The following is a 19,542-nucleotide window of genomic DNA, read 5'->3' on the forward strand; positions in this document are numbered from 1 at the left end:
TGATGTAATGATTGCTAGATACGTTTTGAACATAACATCATTTTTAAGATTAATTTTATTTTTAGGTATGTATGTGTGTCTCTGCGTGTGGGTATGCGCACATCAGTGCAAGTGAGCGTTGAGGCCAGAGGTGTGATCTTCCAAGCTTTGCTTCTTTCAGCTGAGTGAGCTTGGTGATCTTGGGCAGGTTGTTTCCTCTCCCTATGCATTAGTTCCCTGGTTTATCTGAGGAGACAGCACTAATGCCAGTTCCCAAGCTTAGTGCAAGGATTGTGTGTATTAAATGTGCCAGTGCTTGGCATTAGTGTGTTTGCTAGATAATGACCGTTGTTAGTACTGGTTAATAAAGTAACACTAGGTTATAGTTCATTTAATCTGTTCAGTGAGCTCATTAAGATGTCTCCTCATACTTCCTATTGTAACAAACACTTTGCTGACATCTCTCTACGTGAGCCTGTATGTATGCCAGTGGTTAATTCATCAGGATTAGAGTTGGAGTAAAAATCAGCCCAAGAGAGTGAACATCCCTATAGCTTTGTCTCCTGCTCTTAATTACTCTAGTAAGGAGAGCTCAACTGTTGCTTATATTTTAACTGGCAGGCTGGGAAAAGAAACTCACCTAACCTTTTTATTTCCTAGATAGAATTTAGAAGTTATCATTATTACCACAAAAAAAAAAAAAAAAAAAAAAAACTACAGAATAATATTTTACACAGTTTTGGGTACCTGAATTGCTCCAGGATTTTACAGAAGGTCCAAGGGCTGTCTCTTATAAACATGTTTTGAAGAAGCCATTAACATGCAGAACCAAATGATCTGTTCTCTAATGTTAAACATTCTTAAGACTAAAGTGCTTTTATTAGGGAAAATATAAGTGATTCTTGGGAGACACCCCATAATCAATGCCTAAAATAATGATTTTCCTGTTTTTCTCTAAGGGTGGCTTGGGAGCCATTCCTCACAGATAGCCTGGCTCTCGTGTTTTCCACTTGAATCTTCCTGGGGTTGTTGGAATTTCCCAGAAGGCAGGAAAGAGGGAGAATCTAGGTCAGAGACACTTGTAGTCTTGATGTTCCCACTGGTGACTCGGAAATAATGTACCTTTCACTTTCTTCTACCTCCCCACCAGTGGCCTGAGCATGCTCACTGTGTAACTCTGAGCTGCAGGAGAGCAGCTGCTGGTTTAGGGGAGTGCTGTTGTTAAAGGAATGTGAGAGGGTGGTCCTGGAGCCTGCTCTTCAGCTTTGGCCACCTAGATGACCTCTGCACCAGGAGACGGAAGGCCACTGGCCTACAAGAAAAGAAAAGTAGTGAAGTGGGGATGGAGGTCAGGGAGATGGGGGCAGGAACAGGTGGGGGATGATGGGCACCCCAAAACAAATATATATGTAAAAACAAGTAAAGATACATTTTAAAAAGAAATATTAATGTAAAATCTGAAGCTCATTCTTGATTCTTAGAATTGGAAGTTAGAAAAGAACTTGAGAATTCCTTTCATCTGTTGGAGAAATGGTGAATAAACAGGAAGTCATTTTTGTAGAGCAGGTTAGCATCACAGACGAAATGTCCATATATTTGTAGCTCCAGATTTTATATATATAAATTTTAATGCACTTAGTCACTTAGTACTATTGATAATTTTGAAAAGTAGTAAAAAGACCCTTGAAGTATTATCATTATGAGAGAATCACTTACAGCTGATAGCTACATAATTCAAGTCCTAATCATAAGAGTTGATCTCGGTCAGTCTGTATTGGTGGGTGTATAGTTGCATGTGCGTGTAGAGGCTGGAGATGAACACAGGACTCTGTCATTTCCCACTGCAGTTTGAGACAGGGTTTCTCATACTGAATCTAGAGGTCATGATTTGGCTAGACTGACTGGCCAGAGCCCCTGCTTGCATCCCATCCTCCTGTCTCTTACTTCTCCCTGGGATCACAGGTACATACCAGGGTTTTACGTGGGTACTGGGGATCTGACCTCAGGTCCACATACTTATTTAGCAAGCACTTTATCTACTGGACTGTCTGCCCGGCCCATACGTCTGCTCTATGGACTGTGAGGAGCTAAGTTAGGAGAGGAGCAATTTGAAACAGTGTGAGAGGAGACTGAGCTGGGTATCTTGGGCCAAAGTGTATATATATATATATATATATATATATATATATAATCAGATCTGTTTGAAGCAACAGAAGCTGCTCTTTGCACTGAGTATCTTATGGTCGCTGGCAGTGGTCCTCCCTCTGTGTACTCCGAATCTTCTACTACTTTTTTTTTTTAATGAAATAACAGAATAGCAAACCCCTCTTTCATTCCCCATTGTCTGTGGTAGTCTCACTGAGGATATACTTTCACACACATCTATCTACTCAGACTCACTTGCATAGTCTTGGTGTTTTAAAAACCTGATTTTCCCAGGTTTATGAATGTATCATGTAGATACAGTAAACTTTATCCATTACATCCATGTGCAATCAATCCACTGAGGTTTTTTTTACATTTATTTATTTATTATATATGAGTACACTGCAGCTGTCCTCAGACACACCAGAAGAGGGCATCAGATCTCGTTACAGGTGGTTGTGAGCATTTGAACTGAGGACCTCTGGAAGAGCAATCAGTGCTCTTAACCACTGAGCCATCTCTCCAGCCCAGTTCACTAAGTTTTATCAGATGGCATTCCACAGGTGAGAGAGCATTTATGTCCCCTTCAGAAGATCCCATGTGTGACCCAGTACAGTCCTTCCCTCTTCTGGCCATCAGAATTCACTACTTTATGTTCTTCTGACTCCCCTTCCCCATCATAAAACACATGTCTTATTTTACTGTTGATAATTGAGAGGTTACAAATGCATGTCCAGTGTAAACACAGAACTTTCTAGTGCTGTAAAAAGTGGTTCTGAGGAACTGTGAAAAGTTGGAGACCGAGCACCCAACATCTGCAGGATCTTAAACATCAAAGGCCCTTGATGAAGTGTTACATTAGGGAGTATGGCATGTAAAATCATGGTGTATATCCAGTGCATAAAATTAATCTTGATTTCTAACATTTTTCCAAAACCTTGGTTTTCCAACTTAACCTTACAACTTTAAAACAATGCGTCATTGCATGACCTTTCAAAGGAAAATAACTTAATGCAATATCATAAAGCCAGAGGATTTCTGTACTAGGTTGTTACAAGAATGCCATCTCCAGGTACAGGATAATGTCTTTCCGAGGTCAGTGAGACCACCTCTGCAGGGACCAATGTGGAAGTTGCTCTTATACACCAGTATATTCCGAGACACATGCTTACACATACATTTGGTATCCTCCAGCTACATGCAGTACATGCTAAGTGCTCTGGAGTCACAAACAAGCTGACACTTTGTATGTGGCAGTGCATTTAATCCTCACTTGTTCTAAGTAACTTTGTAATAGAAGAATCAGTCAAAGTGTATCCATTTTTTTTTTTTTTTTTTTTGACCTCTGGGGGAAAAATGGTTATCATTAGGCTAATCAAGCTTTTAAAAAAAGAAGTAGTTCACATGGGCATGCTGGTAGACAACTGTAGTCTCAGCTGCTTACAAGGCTAATTTGGGAAGGTCACTTGAACCCTAGAATTTGAGGATAAAAATATCCCAGGCTGTAGTCAGTCTAAGGGATGGTGCCTTTTGTCAGTAATAAGGCAAAAACTGGGAGATGTAGCTCCAGGTGATAGTCCCTTGGGCTGTGCATGAGCCACTGTGTCCCAGTTTTTTGCTCGATATAAGTTCCCTCTGCATTCCCAGACATTGCTCTGTTCTCTGTCACTGAAATCACCCCTCTTCTGGAAGCAGGTACAATGGTCCATGTGTGTGGCCTCTTACGCTGAGTTCCCCATGGAGCATCTGTTGTTGTTCATCTTGCTATATTAGTTTGTTCTTGAAACTCTTCATTGTAGTACTGTGGGAGCATATTGTATATGGTTTATCTATTTACCTATTGATGGGCACTTGGGTAATTTCTGGTTTATGGATATTGTAAACAAATGTTTTGTGATGGTCGGGATTGAACTAAGAGTTTTGAGTATGCCAGGCAAGTATTCTACTACCATTGAACCTGTCTCAACCCTAGTTATTATTTTTTAATCAGAACTCGGGAGATGATGAGGTGGGTAAGAGCATTTGCTATGTAAGCACAAGGACCTGAGTTCAAATCTCTAGCACCCATGTGAAAAGCTAAATGGGGCCACGTACACATGTAATCCCAGCACTGTGTGACGTGGAGACAGGAGGGTTACTGGGGTTTGGTTACTAGCCTAGTTCAGGTTCACTGAGGGACCCTACCTCAAAGGAACTGGCAGAGAGCAGTGTAGCAGGACACATGATGTCCTCCTGTACGGACAGCACACATCACCAGCAGCACCAGGAGCAGCAAAGCAGTTCTCTGTCCTCACCAGTGTTCTGCTGTCATTGGCCTTTATTGTTTTACCCTTGGTGGCATCTTACTGTGGCTAAAATGTGGGTGTGTCTTGTGACTGTGGATGATAGGCATCTCATGACTGTTTGGGGCACACATACCTCAAATATCTGTTTTTGTCTCATTTTTTTAAACCTAGGTTGTTGGTCCTCTTAGTGTTTGGGAATAGGGTCTCTTGACATGTTAGATTTGACTCACCAGTCAGTTGCAGGTGTTTTCGCCAGCGTATTTGCCCCTCTGAACTAACGCTTGAGTAGACAATGACACAAGAACAGTTTGAGCTTGTATGTGTTCCTTACAAAGTTGAGCTGACCTGGGGATCAAGGAGCAAGAGTGGAGCCTTAACTGGGAAATGAGACAAGTTGGAACCGAGCACAGGGCCCTTTCAGTAGAACATCAGTGATGTGTCTCTGCTGCGCCCATTTGAACGGCCTTCTCACATCTGCCCTCTTAGTCACACACCTAAAGCCCCGTCACAGCATTGTGTGGAGGACAGGCTGGTTCTGAATAATGAAACTTAAAAAACATTTTTCACTGTATCTTAGAAGTTGGCAGTGGCCTAGAAAGACGGCTCAATAGTAAGAACTCTGAAAGGATACTGGTTTGGTTTACCCACCCATGTGGTGGTTTGCTACTGTCTGTAACTCCAGTTGCAGGGCATCTGACCGTCACAAAAGCACTTCACTCAAGTGTTCAAGCCCACACTCCTCACACACATACATTATAATTAAAAGTAAAGCCCTTTTTAAAACAACTAAGTTTAGAAGGGTTTAGTAGCCTGAGACTCTGGGTTCAGGTAAGCACAGGTTAGCAGACTCAACCTGTGGGCTTCCTCCAGCTTCACACTTAATTTCATAAGTAAATAAGCAAGAATGTGTTTTGTGGTGACTACACTGCAATGGCAGACCTGGCATTCCATCGTAAGAGCAATTGCTCTGGTTGACAGTGCAACCTGGGAGAAGGTGTGAAAATGACGCAGGCTAAAGTCTGTGTTCTGATTGTAGTATATCAGGACCACAAAGCTTGAGATGTTTATTATCTGGTTCCTCACAGAGAAAGTTTGCTGGCTCCTTAACCTGAAATGCAGTGAGTCATTTCTGTCTGGATGAAAACTCAGGTTACCCTGGATACTTACGAGTCACCATTCATGTTAATAGGAGATCCATCCAATGAGTTAGAGCTGATCATTAAGCTTTTTCTCTTAGAAGTATAATACAGTCTTGGCAAGATGGAGTGTGGTACTTAACGGACCAGAAGTAAGCATTAGCACTTACCATTTGAGGATATGTGGTTCTCCCAAAAGTCTTCGGAAACTACTTACATAACTACCGTCCATGTATCTCAGATCCTGAAGCTCTTTTCTTCTCTAAGAGCAACACTTCGTAAGCAGGAGGCTTCAATAAGGCACCACATCAGGCTCAGACTTGGAGGACCTAGAAAAACAAGTAGGCTTAAAATCTAAGGAGAAGGGTCCAGGAAAGTAAAACAGCTCTTTCACTGTTGTTCCCTGGAGGGTTAAAGAGATCGATCCTAGTAGCCTCCTCCTTCCAGAACATGCAGGCATGTAAAGGGAGCAGCAGGTATACCCTAGGGGCTTTGAAGGTGAACAGTCTGTGCTTAAAATGCTTGGTGTGCTGTGCCCCTTGTGGTGAGTAGTCCTAACAGATGGAGGCAGTCGGAGAGGTCCCTTCCAGCCTCATGTCTGGAAGCATCAGTGCTGTTTAAAGCATCTGCTCTGCCATTTCTGTCTTTAGTCCTTAGACATTAGGTCTCCGTTGTTTGTGGCTCACATTCTGCCCTAAGGTTGCTGTAAAACTTTCCTACTCAGAAAAGATAGTATATGATGAACAAATTGAGTTTCTGTTAGCAGTAGCATTGTTAAATACTCAATGGTGACAAATGCTAGATGCATTAACTTTTCTTCAGTTCTTAGAAATTGCTTTGTGGATGATATCATTTTTACAAATCTGAAATTCCAGTTGTAGTGTTTCTTTGGTCATAAGTTGTTTTTCTTCTTAACTTATGACTGACCCTTTCAGATATGGTTAATTATGAACTGGCAGTAGGTTCCTGATTTGTTTATAGTCACAGTTCTAATGGAGAAGGCATACTGCATGGATGTTTTGTTTTCTTCCTGGCTTATATCCATTCCTTAGAGAAGAATGTACAATTTGAGGGTTTTAAAGTGCTATATATTAAGTGGATCATAAGAACATTTTGAGTTTAGAGTTTGGGTTTGAATATTTCACTATATATTAAGTGGATCATAAGAACATTTTGAGTTTAGAGTTTGGATTTGAATATTTCAGTTGTTATAAACACTGGTAGTGTAGAATTGTATTTTAGTTTGGGAGATAGATTTTCTTTGCTAGATTTTCAAATTAATGCATTGAAGTGTTAAGTCCTTCACTGAAACCTTAAGGTCTGTGTTTAGTGGTTTCCCCAGTGTGTTTATCTTGTGATGAAGCACTAGCAGCTGTCAGTTGCTCTGTGCAAAGACAGCACAGGGGATGTCTCTGCAGTAAGCGGAAAGGCACCGTGAATGTGGTTTTTCCTTGATTTGCTGTGCTCTGTACCACATTACTCTAAAAGCCTAAACACATCCTAAACGTTCTGGAGGGGAGGCAAACACACTAAGCTTCTCTAGAAGCATAGTACTGTTGGAGACATGCCTGTTTGGTGGTCTCATTTCTGAGACATATTTTTTTTTCTGTTAAAATATCTAAATTTTATTACTCTATTTTTTAAATTAAAATTTAGTTATATCATTTTGTTCTCCATATTTCCTCCTCCAGCCCCTCCCATGTATCACCCCTCCTATTAGATTCATGACTCTGGCCTCTTTTTCTTTTAACTGTGGTTACATATATGTTTATATTCCTTAATAAATGTTATTACTTTTTAAATCATTGGTTTATATAGAGACATTCAAAATTGAACATTTAGGTGCCAAGATGCTGAAATTTTCAAGTTCTAGAAAAGCTGATTTTACATTCTTTATGTTTAAAATGAAATAATTTTCTATATTTTTAAAATTAAATACCTACACATAAAGGATAGCATACAAAATGAGTTCATGTTCTTCATTGTTGCATTTGAAAGTTGCGAAGATAGCATCTTTCAGTTACTACTTATGCAGAGATACTATTGTAAATGTGTGGAGAACTTAACATAACAGGGATTCTATGTAAAACATAGATATTCAGAAAATCTTACAGTGGTTTGGACTTTTACGTACAAAATTAACAGATCTAAAATATGTGCACAATGTGGCTTGGGACAGTGTAGACGGTCCTCTCCTGTTGAACATGACACACAGAGCTTATTTGCTTTTTTTCCCCAGTAGCAATTTCTGCAACTCACTCTACTATACCTCAGGGAATTTTCAGTAGGAAGAAGCAGATTGACAGCTTTATTGTCCCATTGGTGGCACCCAATTTAGTTTCTTAATTATTTGACAAAGCAGGAGATAAAGCAGTCTTGGTAAACCCACACACTTCATAGTTGAGCCTTTAAAGTAAAAGCATAGCACACAGACTACTTTTCTCTTTTTATGCTTGCTCTAATAGTTAAAATACTCTATGGCCGCTTAACTGAGCATGTTGGGAGTTATTTCCCTCTGTCTTTGTTGGAATGAGCATTTCTTAGAATTGTTTATTGACTTAATATGTTATTCTGACAGACAATACAATAGTAAAGTAAAATTTTGCATATTTTGTGATCAGTAGAATGTAATAAAGCAGCCTTATGTACTATTTAGGATGAATTTCAATTATAGTTAAAATGTTCTGTAAGTCTTTAATAGTCTTGGTATTAAGTGCCAGTAATCAGAACTCAGTGTATACTATGTGTATATATGAAAGATGCTTCTTTAAAGATGGTTTATGTTTAGGACTAGAATGTAGCAGAGCCCAGCATTTGTCTAGTGTGCACAGAGCCCTGGGTTGCAGCCCCAGTACTGTGTAAACTGGGTATAGAGGCACACACCTGTGGACATAGAGAAGACAATCAAAAATTCCAGGCTATCCTTGACTAGATAGGGAGTTCAAGGTCAGTCTAGGTAAGATACTGTAGAATCTCAGTTATCCCAGCTTCTAAAACAAACCCTTGTTTTAATTATGTACCCCCTGTCATAGGCCTCCATACATCCTCAAGAAGGCATTTTAAGTAGGGTCTGGTTTTAAAGCCCCATTAATAGGAACTAACTTATACAGTAGAGTTTGTTTTAAGACAACTGTGCTTTTGTGCTATTATTTTCTTGTTCTATTCATTTTACTTCTTTTTCCTTGTTCTTTTCAAATTAAAGCGGCACTATTCTAGACAGTGGGTATTGATTGAAGCGTTGCGGCATAGGCAGTACCGTGCTGTTGTCATGGGTAATGGCTTTGCCACAGGGTCTTGCTGAAAAGGGGCATGGGATTGAGTGGAGCTTCCAAGAGCTACATTTTAATTCTTACATGTTTAGCTTGTTTGATTTTCAATCCCTTTCAGTTTTACAGAGCTATTTGGTTATAACAATTGTCACTCCCAAATGTTTATACAACTCCTGTGGAAACATTGTTTAAGTAATGATATTAGTAAGTAGTTTAATTAGCACCAATATTAACTTTCTTTGAGCCATTTTGACTTCTCATTTCTTCTAAACAAAATAAAAATAACCATTTTGTTGTCATAAAGTTTGAACTGTCTCAAACTTTAAGCAGTTTTGCATAGGACCACTCACATCAAGGTGGCTTTGGAACATTAAATCATTTGTCCATATGATTTTCAAAGAGGAGAAAAAGGGAGCTGACTCAAACCTCCTCTTTTTAATACTGATTACATACAATGCCATTTCACCCCATGTTGTTCTCAAGTGCATAGAGATTGTGCTTTTAAGATAAGTGGTGGGAGTTTTGTAAAACATTAGGAAATGTTATATGGCATAAGGGAAAACTGGCTATCCTAATGACTCCTTTCAAAACTTGTTCATTTGCTAGGTAAGTTCTCATCTACACTCTATGAGACAGGTGGCTGTGACATGTCACTTGTGAATTTCGAACCAGCAGCAAGAAGAGCATCCAATATCTGGTAGGTGTGGAGACATCAGACTGTGTGACTAACATGTCTGTTGAGATGTAAAAGCTTGTTTTAAAACTTTTTTTTCTAATGGATAAAAACACTACACACACTGCTATGCATACCGTGATGTTTTCAGAAGACTGTGTGTGTTGTGGAATGGTTACACGTACCCTGGTTAACAAGTGGTCATGTAAGAGCACATGCTGTCTAGTCTCACTTACTGTCAGACATACAGTGAGTTGGTCCTAACTGTAAGCTAACAGGTGAGATACAAGTTATTTTGAAAATGTTTATATCAAGTTTAATACTTATCATGATGAGTTCATTTCTACAGAATTAAGGGTGCTTTTTGTTTGATTTTTCTGCTTTATTGTGGGGAAAATGTTATTTTAAAATATAAGTTATTCTGTATTTAAAAATTAAGTAAAATTTTTCATTAAACCTCATGGGACAGTTTGCCCAGTTCCAGATTAACTAGATGTCAAATGTCCTTTTTATATTATATGACATAAAAACGCTTAACAGAAAAAATAGTTATAAATGAAGTTTAGATGCAAAAGTTAGTTTTCTTCCATTAAATGATATTGTTAAAAATTCTAGGAGAAAACAAGTAAATTAGATATATAAATCATATACTCTTTCATAGTATAAAGTATATTGATTTTTCCCCCTTAAACATAGCCTTATTACCTCAGTTCCCATTGTTGTTTTGACACCTATGATTAGTTTACTTTGTCACAATGGCCATTTGATTCTTATTTTAGGACTTCCACCTATAGGCTATATGTATCTGCTAATGTAACTTTGGCAGGTCACATATTTTTCTAGTGCCTTTTAAACCAGTGGAACTTACAGTCACTCTGGTTATCTGCTGATCTACTGCTATCTCAGAATCCACCCTGGCAGAAATTACTAAGTGAAAGGTTAGTTGATTCTGTGATAGTGGAAAGTGGGGTTGGGGGTGACCACCAAGGAATTCAACAGGAGGGTAGTCCCTTGCACTGGGAGTGAGGTAGAACCTCAGTTTTTGAAATCCAAAGACTGTATTGACACATGTAAGTCTGTTTTGTATCATAGATGAAGTTTATTTTGTCTGTACTGCTCTAGTCAGGTGGAGCGGCAGGCTGAACTTAGGTCACAAACTTAGGGAAACGAAGACTTGCTCTTCTGTATTTACAGGGAGGACTGAAGCTGTATAAATATTGTCCAGCTGTTAATTGAATTTAAAATCCAACCAGACAAACAAAACACGGTTTGACAAACTACTCCCTAAAGTCTTTCTCATTTTATTTTAGTGACACAGATTCTCATGTATCAAGTTCTACCTCAGTTCGATTTTATCCACATGATATGGTAAGCTTTTTAATTTTATATATGTGATACATTTTTAAATTCAATCTGAATAGTCCATTTATATAGCTGCCTATAAAATCACTCAAATTAATGAAATTACAAAATGTTGCTTTTGTTGGACTCTGACAAATACCCCTTTGTTTTGTCCCCATGGATCTTGTGCCCTCACAGAGCTCAGTGATCACTGTGCATGTGTGAGTCAGAAGGTACACTGCTTTGTGTTTAGTGGTCTGAAAAGGACCTGTTTCCATATTGTTCATGTGTGTGTGGACTGTATGCATGAGAACACACAACTCAAGGGAGTTGGTCCTGGAGATCACACTTGGGGCTTCAGGCTTGGCCTGAAGAACCTGCCAAGCCATCTATTGTGCTATTTGGCAGTTTCACGTTGGATAACAGCATTTGATGCTGTTTTAAATCTCTGACTGTTAACTCACTTATTGACGACAGCATGTGCTGAAAGAAAGCTGACTATATGAGCCTGTGTTGGATGAGACAGAATGGGGACCTTCAAACATACATACGATTTAAATTGGGAAGCATAAAATGGATGAATCCCTGTTGCTGACGTGGAGGAATGTTAGTCTGAGGCATTCTGTCTGCACTCTCACTAGCAGGGGAGCCCTGAGACTGCAGAGTGCTGTGTGCTGGCCTTGCCCTGTGCTGTGGAAGGCAGGGCAACTGTAGAACTACTGAGCAGAAGAAGTAAAGCTAAGAAATAGTTTGTACTCTGCTGTGTAGCTTCAGGTGAAGAGCCTGCTCGCACAAAAAGGACCTTAAAAACAGAAGTGCTCACCATGCGATTGGTGGGGGAAGTAAGAGCTAAGGGCTCAGATTTAAATTGACAGTATGGTTCATACCTTAATGACAAAGGGGCTTAAATATGACAGAAGAGAGAAGCCCCAGTGACCCACAGCAAGGACATGTGCTGGCCTCACGAGCTGTATGAACATCTTCTTTCCTCAAGGTCTGCTGATCAGATTTGTTTTGTTTTGATTTGCTTCCTGTTGTCATCGTATGTAGATTCTAAGCATCATGGAGTTTTCACAAGGAAATAACTTGTGAAAAATAGAGAATTGGGAGCTTAAGTAATTTACAATCTGAGAAACTCTTGAGTCCTAATTTGATCAAGAGTATTTAACCCTTTCAGTCCCGGCATGTTTCTAGCTTTCTCTTCCACAGATTCGGTTGAATAGACTGTTGACCATTGACACAGATCTGTTGGAGCAGCAGGACATTGACCTAAGCCCTGACTTGGCAGCCACTTATGGACCCACTGAAGAAGCTGCCCAAAAAGTTAAGCACTATTACCGCTTTTGGATCCTACCCCAGCTGTGGATTGGCATTAACTTTGACAGACTGACTCTGTTGGCACTGTTTGATAGGTAAGACTGGAGCATGGTTTTAAAGATTAGGAGAGAAAAATCTTAAACTCAGTTCTTCCTAATTAGCTATTTATGTTTCACCTGAGAATTGTGTTAGAAAATGCTTTCTATTTTCATCCTCTTGAGATCAGACTTACAATATCAGCTTTTAAACATTAATTCTCTTAAGCTCATTAAACACTCTTCCATAAGATAAGTTTTTACTGTTAATATGAGTTGACTCTCAGAAGAGTTTGTGTTTTATGATCTTAAGGTTATAAGTACTGTGATCCCAAATATAAAGGTTGGAAGAGGAAGCCTGTTACCTTGTCCTTTACCATTTGTGTCTTAGTAGTAGGCATATTTATTTATTACAGACTTGCTGACCAGTAACTGCTTCCAGTCAACAAGTAGGAACAATACTGGATTTACTCTCACTATAAACACACAGAAGCAGATACAATCTTGGAGATAAGTCAGTAGAAGACAGTGAACCTGAGGAATTGATAGTACATACCCTAAGTCACACAACTCTGTGCTTTGAGTTTCTAGTTTTTGTGACACAGGGAGGGAGAACATAGAATTCAGTGTATATCTCAGGATAACATGGTGAACTGAGGGTCCTGGAGTCCATAGTACACAGTACCACAGAATGAAGCTGTTGAAAGAGCAGCTGAGATATGTCGCGGGCTTTCCTATGCTCAGCAGACCATGACTAGCTTCTGTCTCTGAATGGCTGTCTGCTCAGGAAGATCTTGCTTGAGAAGTGTGACAGCATTAGGCTCCTGCACACTGCTTCAGTCCTGCTCAACAAGTCAGTGTGGCAGCATTAGGCTCCTGCACACTGCTTCAGACCTGCTCAACAAGTCATCAAAGCAAGACCCAAAGGGATCAGAGTAGCACAACAGATTCAAGATTTCTAGAAATCAGAAATGCACACACCCAACAGGTAATGATGGACAACTGTCATCTACTCAGTTTTGCAAAGTAAGAAAATAGAACTCACGGGAAAAGGATTAAACTAAGATCAACCTATAATTTGTAGGGATGTTAACTGTGAGTGGATACAGATTTTAAAATAATTACATCTGTATTCTTTTTATTTGAAAAGTTAAGTGGAGTCATGAAAGATAGAAAAATTGATCCCAAATCAAACTTAAGAGTTGAATATTGCAGTGTTGCCGTTACAAAATGTACTAGGTAGGATTGGTGGTGGTTAAAACGACTTAGGAGAAAAGATGAGTGAAGTTGGCAGACCAGGAGGAGCACGCAGAGTGAAGCAGCGGAAGAGTGCCAAAGCAGAATGTCATGTGGAACACTCAGGAAGAGACAAAACCTGAACAAATAATGGTGGAGAGTGTTTTTTATGAAAGCTATTGGTGCACAGTCATGACCCCAGTAAAACCTAAGCAGAAGCAACGGGAAGAACCTGCCCAAGGGCACATGCTTGCTCAAGTCTAATGAAGAAGACCTCAAACCTCTGACTCACTTCTGCACCAAGAAGCTAGATAAGTAAGCACTTATCCTAATCAAGGACAAGCAAGAACAAAAGAAGAAACAGAAAATCGGGGGGACAAGAGGCTGCATCTTGGGGAGCAACAGTGTAATTGAGAAACCTGTAGCTCTCTGATAAGGAGGAGACACCAGATGAACTGTGAGGTGTGACATCTCTACAAATCCCCCCGGAATTAAAGAGCAGTAAGAACAATATTGCCAACTTTGTACCATTCAGATAATTATAGATCCATCTAAATAAATGGGAATTACCATTAGGAACATTCCTAAGAGAAGGCTCCAGGTCCAAGTATTATTTAAATACTGTGCAAATCACTGCAGTGGAGGCTTGGCACTAAAATACCAGATTTCTATATGCAAAAAATAAAATTTGAATTCCTACCTTGGACCATATTTAAAAAAACTAAATCATAATCAGTCATAAGCATAAATATGAATCATAAAATAGCAAAATATGTGAGACAAAAGATTTGTCTCTAAGGTTATAGAAAACTTAGCACAAAAACCAGGATGAAAAAAAACGGATTGATAATTGGATTTGTCAACATAGAAAATGCTGCAAAAGCTGCAGGTGGGCATGCATTCAGCTTACAGGGAGGTAGTGAGCAGCAGCATGAGGGTGGGCAGGAGTCAGGGCTGGCCGCACATGGACCGTCAGAGAGCGAACGAGAACCCCAGCAGCTTCTGACCTGAAACTATTAAATTCTACAGAGATGTTTTGCAAATTTATTTTGCTTTTTACATTTTTCATAAATATTATTTTTTTATTTTATGTGCTTTGGTGTCTTTCCTGCATATGTCTATGTGAGGGTGTTGGATCCCCTGGAACTGGAGTTACACACAGTTGTGATCTGCCATGTGGGTGCTGGGATTTGAATGGTATCCTCTGGAAGAGCAGCCAATGTTAACTACTGACCCATCGCTCCAGCCCTGAGATTTTGCTTTTCAACTTTCATCCTATGTCAACTTTATTTGCCATTCAAATTGGTTACTTATTTACAGCATATCTCAGAGAAGATATTATGAGAACAATTTTTATTATGGTGTCATAAGGCAGTTGTGTTAGAGGACACTCCACTGTCACAGTGTCACAGGAAAGCTATATATAGGACACTCCACTGTCATTGTGTCACGGGACAGCTGTGTATAGGACACACAGTGTCACAGGACAGCTGTACCATGTCCATAGATGGTAAGGTTGTTTTTTTCCTTTATAATTTGAAATGTTATTCAAACCAGGTATCCAAATTGAACCCTAGCAGGCCTCATAGAGATGCCTTGGGTTTTTTTTGTTTTTTGTTTTTTCAGTCTGGTGAATTTCTTGGAGTTAATGATAGACCTGCTTGTTCATTTTCCATCTACAGAAACCGTGAGATCCTAGAGAATGTATTAGCTGTTGTCCTGGCTATTCTTGTGGCTTTTTTGGGATCCATCCTTCTCATCCAAGGCTTCTTCAGAGATATCTGGGTGTTCCAGTTCTGCCTGGTGATAGCTAGCTGCCAGTACTCACTGCTCAAGGTACCAGTGTCTCTGCCTTCCATGCTGTGTTTAAGGCCGTTCACCAGCTTGCCACAAGATGATAACTTCTAGGTTTATTTTCCATGGAGGTTTATATTGGATTATGTAGGGTCCAAAATAGGTGTAACTTTAAAAAGTAATTTTATATAAATTGAATTTACTAAAAACTAATTCTTTAAATTAAAAGAGATTTGTTAAAATAAGAATAAGAGCACTGACTGCTCTTCCAGAGGTCATGAGTTCAATTCCCAGCAACCACATGGTGGCTCACAACCATCTGTAATGGGATCTAATGCCCTCTCCTGATGTATCTGAAGATAGCTACAGTGTACTCATATACAGAAAGAAAGGAAGGAAGACAAACAGATCTTTTTAAAACAATAAGAATTTGCTTTCTTGAGATTTATTTTGGTTCAGTTTACCAGCATTAAGTTTTCTTTGCCTACCTTTGAGTCTTCTGTCCTATCGATGAGAGTTATTAGATTTTTCATTGGTAGATAACATATTGTCAAAAAGTAGAGATATTTTTTATTCTTAGGGGATATAAAAAAGAGAATATTGATGTTATGGTACTAACAGAATTAAATTAATTAACAAATCAATTAATTAACTAATTAAATAAATTAGTGGCTCAGTAGTACCTGTATTTGTCAGTCGTAAGCATTTAAGAAAATGGGAGAATCCACTATGTCACCTGATGTCTGACCAAACTGCCTAAAACCTGTGCAGGTTGTTAATAGGTGCTCCCTTCATTTTAGTCAGCATGTCTGACTCTGCATAGGTTATTTCTCTTAGTCATACTGCTGTGCAGAACCCTCCCCAGGCTGGTAGCTGCTGTTTCATTTCTGTTGATGCTCTCGACTAGCTTGATTTTTTTTTTCCGTCTGATTATGTGGGGCAGTTGGCGGGCGGTAAAGCGTACCCTGGTTCTCGGTTGAGATAAGTGAAGCCTTGGGAACATTAAGTGAGACAGTAGGTGCTTCCTACTTTCTCGAGGAACCAAGCTTCTTCACGCAACTCACTCCACAGCACCCCCTTAAAGTGGCATCAGTCACATAAAGTGACATCAGCCACGTCCCAAGACTCTCCTCCTCAGGTGAAGACATGACAATACTCAGAACAGAAGCAGGACCAGCCCCAAATATGTAGACATGGTTTTCCCAAGCCCTCAGGCCAAGCCAATAGGAAGCACTTGTTGTCAGACTCTGAACCATTCCAAAAACTGTATATATGGGAACTGCTCAAGAGTAGAGGTGGATAAGAATCATTCAGTTGTCTGAGAGCTTCTGTTATAAGAGCTGTTAACCACTGCTGTTTGGGAAGTGATTTCCTCTCCCGAAGCTTCTTACACCCTGCTGGCTTGGTTCTGCCCAGCGCCTTGTTTCATCAGTGGAAACGGGGGTGGGGGCAAGCTGGACCCAGCAGAGGAAGTGGTGGAATGAGTTCCCCCTCTCCTGTTCGGGGCTTCCCCTCTTTGCCTGAACCCATGTGCCCAGCAGGACCCAGCAGCTGAGGCCGCAGAAGCTACCCCTGTCCCTGACCAGAGGTCTCTGTGGAGCTTTCAGCACCCACCCGACCCAAAGTTTCACATGATTATAGCTAACATTTGAAGAAAACCTTGTAGGTTATTGCTGTTTCTGAATTACCAGCCCCATTCTTTGTTGTAATTTAACATCTGTTAATCCTGTCCTCCATTTCCACGTCTTCACTGCTACTGTGACTGCACAGCCGTGGTGACTCTTGTTTCTCACACAACTCACTTGCTTCTTTACTGAGTGTTGCTGACTTTGCAAGAATTATCTTGGGCCTTGTCTGCTCTCCTCTTGGATTATATTATTGCCGGGGAAGCAGTTTTTATTACTGTCATCGATACTCCATTATTCGAGTTATGTCCTGATTTAGATGTGAAGGCTTCAGTCCTGTTAGATACGGACAGACATGGTTGAAGAATAGCCCTGGTTGAAAGTTTTCTTTTCTGGTCTCTTTGCTTTTAAGAGACGTTTTAAGTTCTTTTCTTTCTCTTTGAATAACAGTAGTTAAGTCTCTGATTAAGTGTGGTGGACATGTTAAAATTATTGCTCCTAAGTCTTGACTTTCTTTCAGCCACTTTATTCCTTTGTCGTTGTAATCTGTAAAAGCCCATTTTTCTGGCTGTAGTGTCCCTTGCTCCATTAACTTTATCCACTGCTTTCAGGATTTTTTTTAAGTAGCTGACTAGAAGAATAGTAATGTCATAAACAAAAAACAGAAGGCAGGAGTTATCGTTTAAGAAGGACTTGAGGTTGACAGAACTTAAAACTAATTCAGGCTCATATGCAGCCAAGGGCCCGGTGCCAGATGGCAGACTGAGCATGCATGGTGCATGAGCGCTCGCCGGTGGTGCTTGCCTGGCCTGGGAAAGGTGTGCTGTGTCCTCTAGGAATGAGTGAGAATTGGGGGGGAGCTCTGACTGGAGAAGGAGTTAGTTATATAATGACATTAGGACATTTTCACAGGCTTGCACAGTGTGCACAAGCAGAGGATAAATTCAGTTACCATTCTACCAAGGTAGAACTAGGACTTAGATGCTCACCCAAGTTCCTGCGTCTCTCCTTAGAGGACTAGTAGCAACCATATATTACAAATGGCTTACATGCAGTAGAGCCAAACAGAAAGACCTGTCTACTGAACACTAACTCAAAGTATTAAGCTGGGTAGTTGCAAGTCATTAACTGGCCAAAATAAGTAAAAATGAGGGGCACTGTGTTTACTATTCTGGTGAGACACTTCTGGAGCTGGTGCTTTATGCTTGGAATTAATGTTCTTGATTTCTTGTTTGAGAGACATTTACTAAAATCACTTTAAAAGCATTCTAAGAGTTGATTGTGACAAAAAAAAAAAAACTATATGCAACTAAGGAGTGCTGAGAGTGGGAGGAGACTCCCACTGCCTACTCGGTTCCAGACGGTCAGCCCTGAAATCAAACATACATGTAAATCACACAGGCTGAGGAGGTTCTGTTTAGGAATATGTATGTATACACATACACATGTATATAAAACAAAAAAATTACAAAGTCCATGAATGTGAAAAAGAGCAAGGAAGGGTATGTGGTAGGAGTTGGAGGGAGGAAAGGAAAGAGAAATGTATAATCTCAAAAAGTAAAAGAATTGAAAAACAAGATAGATGCATGTACACATGCGCATACACATTTTTACTCATCCATGAAGAATGGATTGATGGTGGCAGATCTTTTTAAAGTTTGAGCTCAGCATGATTTACAAAGTGAGTTCTAGGACAGCCAGAGGTATATAGAAGAGACTTTCCAAAAAAAGAAAAAAGCAAAGAAAAAAAATTAAATATCATTCATTTTTCAGAAAAATAGATGGAACTGGAGATCACCATGTTAATAAACCAAACTAAGATAAATATCGCAGGTTTTTCTCTTGTATGAATAAAATATTTGTTTTCACACATATATCACATATATATATACATACATATATAGTTGGATAACACATAGATACAGATATGTAGTTGGACACATACATATAATTGGATGCATACACATATACAGTTAGGTACCCACAACACACATGTAGAGTTGTGTATATATTAGACATGTAAGCAGGAAGGGCAGCACCAAGAAGGGAAAAGCATCTGTGTGAGCTGAGAGAAGGTGAGTGTAAGGGATGAGGCACACGTGCTTTAAAGGTCTGATCATGAAGCCCATTATTTTGTACACTTAACAAAAAATGAAAAGTTGTTTGTGAAATTCCTGGATACTTGAGTAAAATAATGTATCTTTCTGTTTATTTCTAGAGTGTTCAGCCTGATTCTTCCTCTCCCAGACATGTAAGTCTCCTGAAAGGACTGTACGTTACAGCTCCTTGGCACCAGAGCCGGTAGTTTCTCTTGGTGTGTGTAGGTCGAATTGTGTCTGTATTTATTGTCTCATTTAAGTGTTGGCTCACTGTGTAGGTTGATTTATGAGCATGAAAGCAAATGACACTGTGCTGACAGACATGGAGTACCGGCTGAAATGAGCATGATAATTTATTTTTTGGCAGCCTGCTTCAGAGTGTCAGGCAGACGTCATCCACACCAGCTTGATTGTTTGCACTACTAAAGTTTGAAAATAGTGAATAAGTGTTGAAAATAGAATTTTAAGGTAGGAAAAACTTACTTTTCTTTGATGATTAAGAGCAAGACTATAAAGACACACTGCATTTGCCTGCTGTAAGTAATGAGGTGAAGTCTTTGCTGATGAGCCTGTGTCTGCCGAGCTGATGATGTGACCCAGTTCGAGAC

At 39.7% G+C, this 19,542-nt stretch overlaps 1 protein-coding gene across 4 annotated transcripts in view; it reads left to right on the forward strand.

Annotated features, from left to right (window-relative positions):
* The window catches only part of PCNX1 (pecanex 1), a 145,489-nt gene that overhangs the window by 77,660 nt on the left and 48,287 nt on the right, over positions 1–19,542 (forward strand). For 3 of the 4 annotated variants that reach the window (XM_080930318.1, XM_080930319.1, XM_080930321.1), the window contains 5 exons: positions 9,421–9,511; positions 10,798–10,855; positions 12,038–12,240; positions 15,099–15,252; positions 19,054–19,086. In XM_080930318.1, coding sequence (XP_080786444.1) covers positions 9,421–9,511; positions 10,798–10,855; positions 12,038–12,240; positions 15,099–15,252; positions 19,054–19,086 — 539 coding nt within the window. The remainder of the gene's footprint in view (positions 1–9,420; positions 9,512–10,797; positions 10,856–12,037; positions 12,241–15,098; positions 15,253–19,053; positions 19,087–19,542) is intronic. The other variant, XM_080930320.1, reaches the window with a different exon arrangement.

The sequence above is a fragment of the Micromys minutus genome, assembly GCF_963924665.1.
Source record: "Micromys minutus genome assembly, chromosome: 1".
Lineage (NCBI taxonomy): Eukaryota > Metazoa > Chordata > Mammalia > Rodentia > Muridae > Micromys > Micromys minutus.